The sequence below is a fragment of the Ipomoea nil genome, unplaced genomic scaffold (genome assembly GCF_001879475.1).
Source record: "Ipomoea nil cultivar Tokyo-kokei standard unplaced genomic scaffold, Asagao_1.1 scaffold0117, whole genome shotgun sequence".
In the NCBI taxonomy this organism is placed as follows: Eukaryota; Viridiplantae; Streptophyta; class Magnoliopsida; order Solanales; family Convolvulaceae; genus Ipomoea; species Ipomoea nil.
The window spans coordinates 564691-577159 of record NW_017616545.1 but is presented as its reverse complement, the minus strand read 5'-3'; the positions used below and the strand labels follow the sequence as shown (position 1 = coordinate 577159).

Here is a 12469-nt window from a genome sequence, read left to right as displayed (position 1 = left end):
CTTCGTCCTCGAAGCCCGGTGTGTTAATCCATTCTTTCACCCCTGGACATCCCGCATTTTGGCCTCCTGGTTAGGAATGTGGCCCCACGTTTTGTCTTAGCTGGGGTAGACTAGACTTTCGATGGTGTGGTTATAGGAAGGTTTGGGTCTACCTTGGCTTCCTGCTCCGGAGTTGGATGCCCGGCGAGCGCCCAAGGCGGCCTCGATCGCTGCCACCCTCTGATCTAATGCGCGTGCCGTGTGAATTACGGACGAGAACCCCTCTTCCATGATTTGGTTTTGCCGGTTGAGTTGCGCTAGGATGCGCTCATTGACCGAACCCTCGTTTTGTTTCCTTGGGTTCCCTCCCGCTCGTGGGTGCACCGATGGGTTAGGCTCGTCATCATCCTCCTGATCCTCATCTCCCTCCAGACCCCCACAATCTTGCATTTCTTGTTTGAGCTTTTTGTTGGAAATGTCCAATCGGTCGACCAATTCCCTCCGTTCCTCCTCGGGTTTTAGGCAAATTTCTTCGAGGGTGAGGTAATGTCCCCCTTCAGTGTAGTAGATATCATTGCAGTGGAGCTTCTGGGCGTTAAAGATCATGCCGTTTGCGGTTTTGACCTCAGTGTGGCTTAGGTCCACCCCCTTTTTCTCCATGATCCAACTTAGGATCATCCCGTAGGGTAGGCTAAGTCGGTTGCTTGTTTTGCAAAACTCCATGTGTTTTAGCATGAGGGCCGGTAGGTTGAACTTGATTTTGTGTTTCAAGAGATAGGCAAAAGTGCACTCTAAACTCCCCACGTCCTTGCTCTTATTGTTCGTGGGCAAGAAGCTATCGGTTACAATCATAACCAATATCTTTTGCTCCGCCGTTAGCCACTTCCTATTCGGTCGTGTGGCCGAGGTGAATCCTTCCTCTTTCCCGAGTAGGTACCCGAGATAGTCCTTGTACCCCATGTTTTGGGTATCAATCCACCCCTTTCGGTCGTAGTTTGACACACCTGTGGTGGTCAATTTCAAGAGCTTGGTCAGGCGGCCTTCGGAGAGTATAATTTCCTTGCCTCGGACCTTGGTGGTGATTTCTAGCTTATCACCCCGTTTGGTGGCTACTAGATGTTGATAGAATTCTTTCACCAATTCGGGGTACGTATCCCCCTTGATGGCGAGATACGTATCCAAAAGTCCTTGGTGATTAAGCATATCAACCAATTCCGGAGAAAATTGGTCGGGTTCAAGGGCTTTACCTCCGATTACGGTATAATCAGCGTTGCTCCATTCCGGGGTACGGGTTCCGAGGGGCTTTTTCGGCATCTTGGGTTTTCGGCTAGGCGGTGTTTTCCGGCGAGTCTCCGGCGTAACTGCGGTGAGGGTTTCCGGTGACGAGGCGGTGGCGGACTTGGTTTCGACGACGACTTGGCGAGGAGGCGGTGGTCCTTGGATCGGGCTGGCAGTGGCGGTGAGTCGAGGCAGCGGGGGTGCTACAGGCGGGTGACGGGAGACAGCGGTGTTGCGGGCTTGCTTTCGGGCGGCGGCGGTGTACGGTGGGGCATTGCCTGGGCAGTCGTCGGTAGCTCCGGCGGTTGACGGCGACCAGCTGGGCTGCTGGTCCGGTGTTTTGGGACGGCGGGGAGGCGAGATGGGAAGGAGGAGTGAGGGAGAGGAAATGTGGGAGAAGGAGAGGAAGAAGAAGAAGGGTTTTTTATTTGGGGATTTTTGTGGGTTTTAGGGATTGTGGGGGCTTTAAGATGATAGTGTTCCCTTGAGGTTTCAACAAACACCTTTAGCCTAGTGGTTAAGACCTTGATCTTGTATGTGAGAGGTTAAGGGTTCAATTTCCATTGATAACACTAAGCTTTTGATGGTGTGGTCTTTGTCTTTTTCCCTCTTTTGTCTTCTAGTGGTGGGAGGCTTGGCTTGTAATATAATTTTTGGTTTTATCTTCGTAAGTAGGATTGGATTTCGATCTAATCTTTTATTTATAAAAATTCCGAAGTAATTGAGCTAAGTAAGTAGTTTTACTACGAAGGTTATTACAAGGAATTTGTCAGGTTATACTAAATAGAATTCATCTTCTTGGTTTTCTTTCGCGGGGTTTGCGCGGTCCTCGTCTTCTGGGGTTAGGTTCCCCTCCTCAGGATTGCTCTCGTTCCCGAGGTCGGCCTGGGTGCGGCTCATGACGAATATTTTCCCAGGAGCGCCGTAGTTTCCTTGGTGGGTGGTGCCCCCGTGTTTACCCATGGTGGTGGGGCGTGGCCTTTGGGGTTGAGTGCAATGGAAGGCCTTGTGCCCCTCTTCACCGCAGTTGAAGCATCGCCAGGGATTGCCCATGCAGTCTTTACCTCTATGGATTTTGTTGCATTTCGGGCAAGGGAAGCTCCTGGTGTTAGCTTCGTTGTTCCCTAGGGGCGGCCTTTGGTTGGTCAGATTGCTCGGTCTTGTGTTGGTGTCGTTTCTCGTCCTTTTCACCGGTGGTGCTCCACCTCCGGTGTTTCTCTTTTGTATCTATTCCTGAACCCCACGTTGGAGTAGTTGGATTCGATAGAGATTTGCGGCACTGGAGTAAGCCTCGTTAAGGGTCCGAGGTCTACTTACTACTAGTGCTTTTCGGGCTTCGAAGTTGAGGCCTGATACGAATCTCTCTATTTTGGTCACCTCGGTGGGGACTAGTTCTGGCGCGAAGCGTGCTAGTTCGAGGAATCGTTTATGGTATTCCATGACGGTGGTTGTCCCTTGTTTCAAATGGAGGAACTCTTCGTACATGGATGCTTTTACGTGTGTTGGGTAGAATCGTTCTCGTAGTCGCGTTTTGAGGTTTTCCCAGTTGAACCCTGGTTCTTGTTGGTAAGCGGGCCCCTCGTGGATCCACCAGAGATCGGCCTCGTGTCCGAAGTAGAACGAGGCTATCTCCACGCGACGTTCTTTTGGGCATTCCACTAACCCTAGAATTTTGTCGAGGGTCCGGATCCATTCCTCCAGGATCACGGGGTCCTCTTCTCCTGAGAACATGGGTGGTCGATGGTTTGAAACTTGTCGGGCGACGTCTGAGTTCGCGTTTGATGGAGGAGGTGGGGGCCTGTTGTTGCGAAGAGCTACGTCGCTTAGTGCCTGGGCGACTTGCGTTAGTTGTTGTAGTGTTTGGGTCAGGGGGTCGTGTGCGGCGGGTTATGGAGTCCTTGATTGTCTTCTGTTAGGTGCCATGCTGTCGTCTTTCTGGTCAATGTTTACAAGAACGTTAAATTAGAGCTTGGTGTTCTTCTTTCGATGTGATAGGCGGGGAAAATTTTCTTTAGATAGGGGAGGGATAAGGTGAGGGGGGTTATGTGTAGGTTTCACAGTCTCACCGCGCGTCCTAGGATCCCTGAATCCTATGTCCCTAAGTACCTAGAGTTCAAGTCTATGTCCTAAGGTCTGTCTTAATAGTCTTATCCTAGGGTCAACCTTAGGCTCTGATACCAACTGTAACACCCCGAAATTTTTAAACTTTTTGAAGCTTATATAATAAAGGTGAAATCTCATTAATTCCCAAAACACAATACAAAGAGTACGGGGTGCTATGCCACACCTGAGCTGGAGAACTCAGGTGCACAGGCTAACTAATTACTATCCTCAATAATGCAAATATGTAATCGTGGCACGCAGGCCGAAAGGGAAACTAACTACTTCTACGCTTCAAGGTTCTAGCGCGCTCCAGTGTCTACTCTTCTGTGCCTGAATGTCAAATATATCTGTTCAGCGAGAGATGCTGGTAACCCACTCCAACGCGTTGAAATATAATACATATAGATATATACATAGATATACGAAAAACCATTTCGAAGCATGAAGATATATCCTAAGAGACTCTAGCTTTCAAAATAGGGAATAGACTCGACAGATAGGGATAAGCACAGTCAACAGTTATACCAAGCATATACAGTTTACCAGCATAGAGAACAGGCACGATAGATAGAGACAAGCACATAACCAAGCATATACAGTTGCTAGCATAAGTCCTATAGTCACGTTCCCAAAACACACATAACAACATTTTATCCATATCTCATCACATAAACACACTTTGTTGGCGCCACAGGACCAATCGCATACCCATACATGAGGGTCAGCACATATAGCTCTGACACGGCCCCGCAGCACCCTGCCCCGTATCGCAACACGGAGGGGTCGATCGCAACCGACCGATGAACCGCAGCTCATCATAGTTTGATCGAAACCAAACAGTGGACCGCAGCCCAAGAGTATGTCATCTGACCGCAGCCAGAAAATATGAACCGCAGCTCATGTAGAAACATTTTATCGCAACCAAACGGTGGACCGCAACCCGAGAGTGTAAATCTGACCGCAGCCAGCTTCTGAACCGTAGCTCAGGAATAACCAATTCGATCGCAACCGAATTGGGGTATCATGCACACATAACACATAGCAATCACATGCAACCCACATTAACACATTGGGAAGGGGAGAAAACGTATAATGAAACCTATGCGTGGTCATCCACAAACTAGGAATAATCCTAAGGGGTTCAAACTTCTTCCACCTAGGCCAACGGGATACAATTCAACTAGCATGCGATATATATAAGACTCATTTATCCTACGAACGGTACCCGAAACATCAAACTAGACTTAGGCACGATAGACGGAGTCCGTTGGGACGCCACGGGGGTCGGGGGAACATCAAACGGGGAAGCCAAAATCCCACGGTGGGATAAAATCCAGCGGGTAGCCGGTGGGTGAGGGGTCACCCGCCAGTGGCGTGATTCCGGGCAGCGGGTGCCCGGCGGGCAGCTGCCCGCTGCCGGCGTTGCCCATGTTGGCCTCGGGTAGGTGGCGGGTCCCCTACCCCCCACTGATTCTTTTTCACCAAAAACGTCCCGGGAACCTTTGTGGAACCCGAAACCATGCTTAGACACTTTCAAATGCAATTGACAACAATACGTAGACAATTAATGGATTCAAAAGCGAGAATATACGGCACATAACCTATCATGCTTTTCTAAACATAATCAACACCCAACCATACGAATTCCCACCCAATATATCAAGAACAATACCATACGAGTTCTGCGATACAACCTAGGGTTCTAATTACTTTTAAATCAACAAGAACACAATTCGTCTTCTAATGTCAAGATTCTGTAGGAATATCACATAAACATCAAGAACATCATATAATCATCAAGAACATCAAGAACACCATATAATCATCAAGAGCCTCTTAATACCTTCAAGATCATCAAGATCACCCATGGAATCATAACACCAATTACCAAGATCAACATAATGAATCGTCAACACACAAGAATATGGGGGAAATCCTAAGAGGGGAATCATAGCTATGAAAATAGGTTTTGTTGAGACATGGGTTACCTTTTAGCCTTAATTAATTTCTTGGCTATGAAGGGTCTTTCTTGAAGCTTTTTTCTTTCTTGATTTCTCCTAGGGGAATTCTTGGAACTTCTTGTGTGGTGAGGGATTATTGTGGTGGGGTTCTAGGTGCCTCTTAAGTCCCCTATTTATATACCTAGGAGTCCTAATTAGGAACTAATGTTATAGGCTTGCTAATTCTATTCCTTTTAGGGCTAGGGTTGGGTTTTAGGGGTGAGGGCCCACAGACCATGGTGGGCCTTTTTCCCTAATTAATTATTATATTTTAACTCTTTCTTTTGGGGGATTGGTTGACGATTAATTGATTTTAGGGGTCGTAACACGGGGTGTTACAGTGTTGGTTTTAGGGTTTTTGGGGCCCAAGGAGGTCCAACACAACCGTAGTTTGTGGATTCATCGTGAGGATAAAACAGCGAAAAGAGAGATAATTACTATGAATTTTGGTACTTTTATTTGTACTTTTTAGCGACTCTCTGCTGGAAGAAGCTTGTCCCTACATTCTTCAAGGGGGCCTATTTATAGGTAACCTCCCTTGCTTGTTTAAATACATACATTAAAGTGGCATAAAGGGGCCTATTAAGGCTAAGGGCCGTTGGGCTGCTGTTACTAGGCCTTCCCAATAGCCTGGTTGACCGGTCATTAAAGGCGGTCCTTTAATGCCAACGGTTACCTACTGGACTGACCTCTGTCTCGTGCCGACCATCTACTCCCGCCGACTACTTGGACTCGGCCCCTCACTCGACCGTATCTTCCTCTGGGCCTCCTCATGGCCCATGGCGCTTATTTCATTTCTCCCTTTGTTGGGGCCCGTCTCTGTGGGACAAATCTTCTCTTTTTCTTCTCAGGCCCTAAGCCCATGGGGTCTACACCCCATCCATACTAATATCTATGCATTTATACTTTTAGGGGGCGTTTGGTTCACGGAATGTTAGATTACCTTAGAAATGTTAGATTGCTGGGAATGATTCCTATGTTTGGTTTAAAACTAAGATATGTAAATAAGAAAATGGTAATAAGATAAATTGATTAAAACGTCCAAATCCCAACATTAGTAATACGACAAGGGAATGTGAGATTACCTAAAAAATTGGAGGGTATTTCACATGCCCTTCCAATAGCTAAAAACTTAATGCGGAGGTTATCTAACATTCCCTGGGAAAGTTACATAACCTGAACCAAAAATGAGAATCTTATATTACCAAGCAAATATAACCTTGATTATCTTATATAACCTGAACCAAACGCCCCCTTATACTTTTTTTTTTTTTTGTATATTCTCTTACATCATATGGCCTTTACACTTTTTTTTTTTTACTGATCCAATATTTGAATGAATTATTTGTAATTATTATAAAAGAATCCAATGATCCTTGTTTAATTTTAATTATACTAATATCTATGTAATTATTAATTTAATTAACAGAATAATTATTATTCAATTATAATAATATTTGTGAAATTAATTTCTTAATTTTCATAATAATTATTAGGTAATTATACTTATATTGTAAAATTATACTTTTATATATATATATATATATATATATATATATATATATAGAGAGAGAGAGAGAGAGAGAGAGAGATTAAGATAAGATTATCATGCATAGTGATTACACAGAAGAATATGAATGATAATTTATTCATAGTATTATACCTTAAGTGTGTGTGTGTGTGTGTGTGTGTGTGGATATCAAAATATTAATTGTAATAATATTTTTAAGAATATTTGGATCAATAAAAAATCATATAAATTATAACAACGAATAATATATAGTTCAATTATTGATATTGATTGGATCGATTACGTTTTCTGATGTTATCCTTGTTTGAATTCGAGCAAATAATTGCTCAATTACCCTTGTGATGCCCGGATAAAATTTGTTATTATATATTTAGATTATAAAATTAAAGATGTAATTATGAATAATTCTAATATTTGAAAGTGTACATGGACTTGATTATAAGATTAGTGCAAAAGTATCGCTCAACTAATTCAATAATATATGACTCTTTTGTCTACAATTATCTTTAAAAACAATTGATATGTATTATGATTTATGTAATTATATTATTATTAAAATAAATATTAAAAAAAGGATAAATAATTTAATTGTAATTATTATAAAATAAATCCAACGACCTATTTTTAACTTAATTACAATAATAATTATTTGACAACTATTATTATATTAGCATGTGTTATTGAATTTATTTTTATACTAATTACTATTAAATTAAAAGTTATAGGTAATAGCAAAAACATAACTTCATTCATTATTATACTTAGGTAACAGTCAGTGTCACATCTCAATGGCAAGGTCAGAAAATCTAGAGAGTCAATTAAATCTAACCTTCTGTTACCAAAACGTTGTGTTAGTTGCTAAGCAAAGAAAAAAAAAATTTAAAGTTACTCATTACAAGTTATAACTTATGACGTAGTTTTGAATCTTATTGAAATCCAATGTTTATTAGGTGAAGCACGGTTCACACAACTGGATCATGCATATATTACATTATTTCTATGCATATGGTGCATTATTATTATTTTTTTTTTTTACATAATATTCATTATTTGAATGTGTATAAAATAGTATGAAAATTGTTTGAATGTTCATTAGTTATATGCATAAGATTCAATCTTTGTGTGCACCGTCCATTATTTGAACATTTACAAACTGATTGAAGTTCTAAACTCATTTTTGTTATAGATGAGGTTCATTATTTGTAATATTTTATTTCTTTGTAGATCAGAGTATAACTGGATTTATTCGGCATACCCACTCCCTCCCTGCCCCTCTCTCCCAATCCTTTACTTAGAATATGATATTGAATAAATCTAAATTTTACTATTTGTATGTATACACAAAATTCACAATTCGTATGAATATGGTTTGATGCATGATTCACATATTTGTATGGACGATGATCGACACTTAAATTTACCATTGAAATCATATTAACATATACCTATTTAATTGAAAAATATAGTAATCTAACGAGAGTGGACATATTTGTCCGGCCACAATAAAACAAAAAACCGACTAACCAATTGCATGGCTAGCTAGACTAATATTTATCACCTCGTCGGATAAATTTTTTAGTCTTTTGCTTTGAATAGATCCAAAATGTGGCTATCTACTTTAAATATAAAATTAAAACATTGTTTTACTAATATTATTCAGTTTCATCATCCAGGACGATGCACTTGATTAAGATTGGTAAACAATGTTAGGCATGACTTAATTACAAATACAATTAAATTTTATTTAATCAACAAAATTTTTATCGAAACATACAAAAATAAAGATGTAGTTAACTTACACAAGTATAATGATAAACACGTTAAATGATTCAGAATTATTCTTATAATATTTAAATTAGTAAGGATGAACTTGATTAATTTATGTCAATATGTGGATGCACAATTTAAACGTGTATTAAGTATGTTCGGTTAGATAATGACCAAAAATTTAATATAATGGAGGTTAGGAATATTATTTGTAATTTATATTTTTAATGATATTAAAAGTCAAGAATTTTAGTTCCCTATTTATTTTACTTTTAGACTTAGGTTATTTCTGCTCTATTTCGAATTGTCCGAATGATCAATAACTCAAAAGCTTACGTATCGGATAGTCTCAACAAGTTCAAATAGTAATTTGAATGGTTTCCTTTCGTTTAGCTTGAAGATGAAGACCTCGAAGTGTTGAAGACTTGTAGAGTCCGAGATGAAATTAAAATTTGAAGAGTAGAAGATTGCGAGACCGAAATGTTGTAAAGGTCGAATAGTGCGTGGAAGGGCCTATAAATAGACTTTTTGAAATGGGTTTTCCTTACAACGGATCCTTTTCAAAACACCTATAAATACTCTTTTCCAAGACTGAAGGAGCTAGTCAACTTAAAAAATCATTAAGGCACTGTTTGGTAAAATAGTTAGCCTATCAGCCAATTTTGGCTAATTTGACCATTATTACTTGTTTGACTTGGTTAAAAAATCAATATAAATGTTCGGTTAATTAGTTTTTTGTAACTCCAAAATGCTAAAATTTAAAAAGCTGCTCAAAGCAACTTTTCGATTAGCTTTTTGAGAAAAGAAATTATACCATACAGCTATCAGCAACAGCTAATTTACCAAACACATTTATACAATTAGCTAATGTTATCAACTAGTTATACCCTTTAATTAACCAAATCATCTAACAGCTAACAGCTATCAGCTAACAGTCATTTACCAAACAGGGCCTAAGTGTTCAAAGCATTCAGAGTTTCACATTTCGTGGCCAGTGAGAGAGAATCAAAAGCTACATAGTATTATCGAGATTTTAGAAACTTATATTGAGTTTATAGGCCCTGTTTAGTAAATGGTTGTTAGCTGATAGCGGTTAGCTGATTGGGTTAATTAGACGGTATAACTAGTTGATAACATTAGCTGATTGTAGAAAGGTGTTTAGTAAATTAGCCATTAGCTGATAGCTATTTGGTATAATTTCTTTTCTAAAAAAAGTTAATTGAAAAAGTTGCTTTGAGCAGCTTTTTCAATTTTAACATTTTAGAATTACAAAAGGCTAATTAAACAAACACTTATATTGATTTTTTAACCAACTCAAATAATTAATAGTAATTAAATAAGTTAAAATTGACTTATAGGTTAACTATTTTATCAAACAGTGCCATAATATAATTGTTAGAAATGCTCACTATTTATGAGGATAGACATTCAAGGAGCTGAGTATTAATGTATTATATATAATATATAATAATAATAATAAAGACTCAAGACCAGCCCTGCTTCCCCCTCCCTACCTCTATATAAGCCTACCAAACCATCAATTTTTCTACACAAACCTTTTGAAGCTAAGAAATTAGAAGAGAAAAAGCACCCAAAAAATGGCCTTAGACAAAAACCCAATAAGTCCTTCACCCTCTAGTGCAAGGCAATGGGAAGAGAGAATAAGCAATGTGTTCAAGAAAGAATCTGAAATTCACTTTGATCATATCCCATCCCTTTGTGTTTTCCAAGTCCCAAAACTTTTGATTCATAGAAACCCACAAGCTTACACTCCTCAATTAGTAGGCATGGGGCCTTACCATCATCTCATGCCCGAGCTCTATCACATGGAGAGGTACAAGCTTGCAGCCATTAAACAAATTCTTGACCCCTCACAAATCCTCAACTTTCAACACATTGTTGTTGATAAGTTGAAGCAAATGGACCCCCTGATTCGCGCGTGTTACGGCGGGTTCATGGACCTCCAAGAAGGCACTTTGGCTTGGATTATTGCCATTGATGGTTTGTTCTTGATCCACGTTTTGCATACTCTTTCGTCCTATGATGTTCGAGGTGGATGTCTAAGTGGTGACAATATTCTCACTCGGGACATAATCCTCCTCGAGAATCAGATTCCTGTCGTCCTTCTTAAAGAAATCTTGAATCTGGTTGAACTGCCATCACCTTTCGATGAAGAAGTATTCTCGATGTTGTTGAGGTTTTGCCAGGCGAATTCGCCGTTGAAAATCTCAAATTTCAACGATTTCCCACAACCTCTGCATCTGCTAGATCTCATGTACCATTTGATTGTCAAGGATAAAGGCTCAGAATCTTGCGTTGAGGTTCCAATACAGGAGATCTCTGTCGTACAAAAAGGCAGATGTGAAACCAAGTTGATTGTCAATGAAGAAGAAGACGACGACCAAGATGAAGACATGTTGGAAAACTTTGAGGAAATTGTAGATTTTGTGGAGACTATGGGTCCTAAACCCACTCGAATGATTATAAAGCCGGTTAAGGATGTTACAAACGTGATTCCATGGACCACCATTTCAGGTCTGTTCAGGACAGCCACAAAGATCGATGGAGACGATGAAGACGAGATAACGATCCCTTCAGTGGCGTCCTTATGGCGCTACGCTCGTGTCAGATGCTCCCCAGTTCTGCAAGGAGGCATCTGCAACATCAAATTCGAGGAACACGAAGCCACCCTTTACCTCCCGGTCATCACTCTAAACTCATGCTCGGAAGTTATTCTGAGAAACCTCGTAGCATACGAGGCTTCCATGCTCAAATCAACCTTGGAATTCGCGAGGTACGTCAATCTGATGAATGGGATTGTGGACACTGCAGAGGATGTGAGGATGCTTAGGCAAAATGGGGTGATCAAGGACACTTCTACTCTCAGTGACCAAGAAACTGCAGACCTCTTCAATGGTATGAAAAGGTTTTTCACAAAACCAGATAAGAGATCCAACATTGAGGTTGCCATCAAGAAGGTGAATGAGTACTATGATAGGAGGATGGTTGTCAGGTTGTATAGGAGGATGAAGAAAAATGCAGATTTCTCATGGAAGATTTTAGCTCTTGTTTCATTCATTTTAACCCTAGCAATGTTGGCCTTCCAAACATTTTGTGACTCCTACAATTGCACCAGATTTTGGGGGCCTAAATGATTTCCCACCCCACTATAATTGATTTTTGATTAATTGAATTTGTTTTTCAAAAAAAAAAAAAAAAGTCAAAAACTACAGTTAGTAGCTAGCAGATTCCTAATTTTATTTATTTATTTATTTTTATGCATGTATAATAATCAACGTTACCCAAGACCTTATGGTCCACTGGTACCCTTCCTTAAGTGGGAGGTGATAAGTTTGAACCTCACTTGAGGCAAGTAATGTGTATATGTAGGATGTCCTCCTTCTTTATAATAATAATAAAAAAAACAAATATATTTTCAAAATATATATTTGTTACCGATCAATCAACCAGGCAGAGATTTTTAGGGCTCTGATACCAAATGTTAGATAATAAATTGACTAACATAAACTGTAGTAACGAATAACCTGTCTCGTGGTAGCGGAAGCTTCAGGATCATCCAAATATCTCTTGTCATAGTTGTTGTTATTGCCATGGGACGGCAAACTTGCAGAATAGTTTTGTCTACCACTTCTCTCCCGAATACCGGATGGTGCGTGTATTTTGAACACGGGAGATGTGGGAGGACTCATTATGCTTAGAAGCCTACATGGCATCAATGTAGGCAGATATTCAGTTAATCCTAAAGTGAATATCTTGAGTTGCCTAACATATTAAGTCACTAACTGAATTA

At 40.1% G+C, this 12469-nt stretch overlaps 1 protein-coding gene across 1 annotated transcript; it reads left to right on the top strand.

The window, feature by feature from the left end:
* Positions 1-10256: 10256 nt before the first annotated feature.
* Positions 10257-11813, top strand: LOC109159642 (putative UPF0481 protein At3g02645). Its single transcript, XM_019307749.1, has one exon. It carries the CDS (start codon positions 10257-10259, stop codon positions 11811-11813), a length of 1557 nt encoding a protein of 518 aa, XP_019163294.1.
* Positions 11814-12469: the final 656 nt, after the last annotated feature.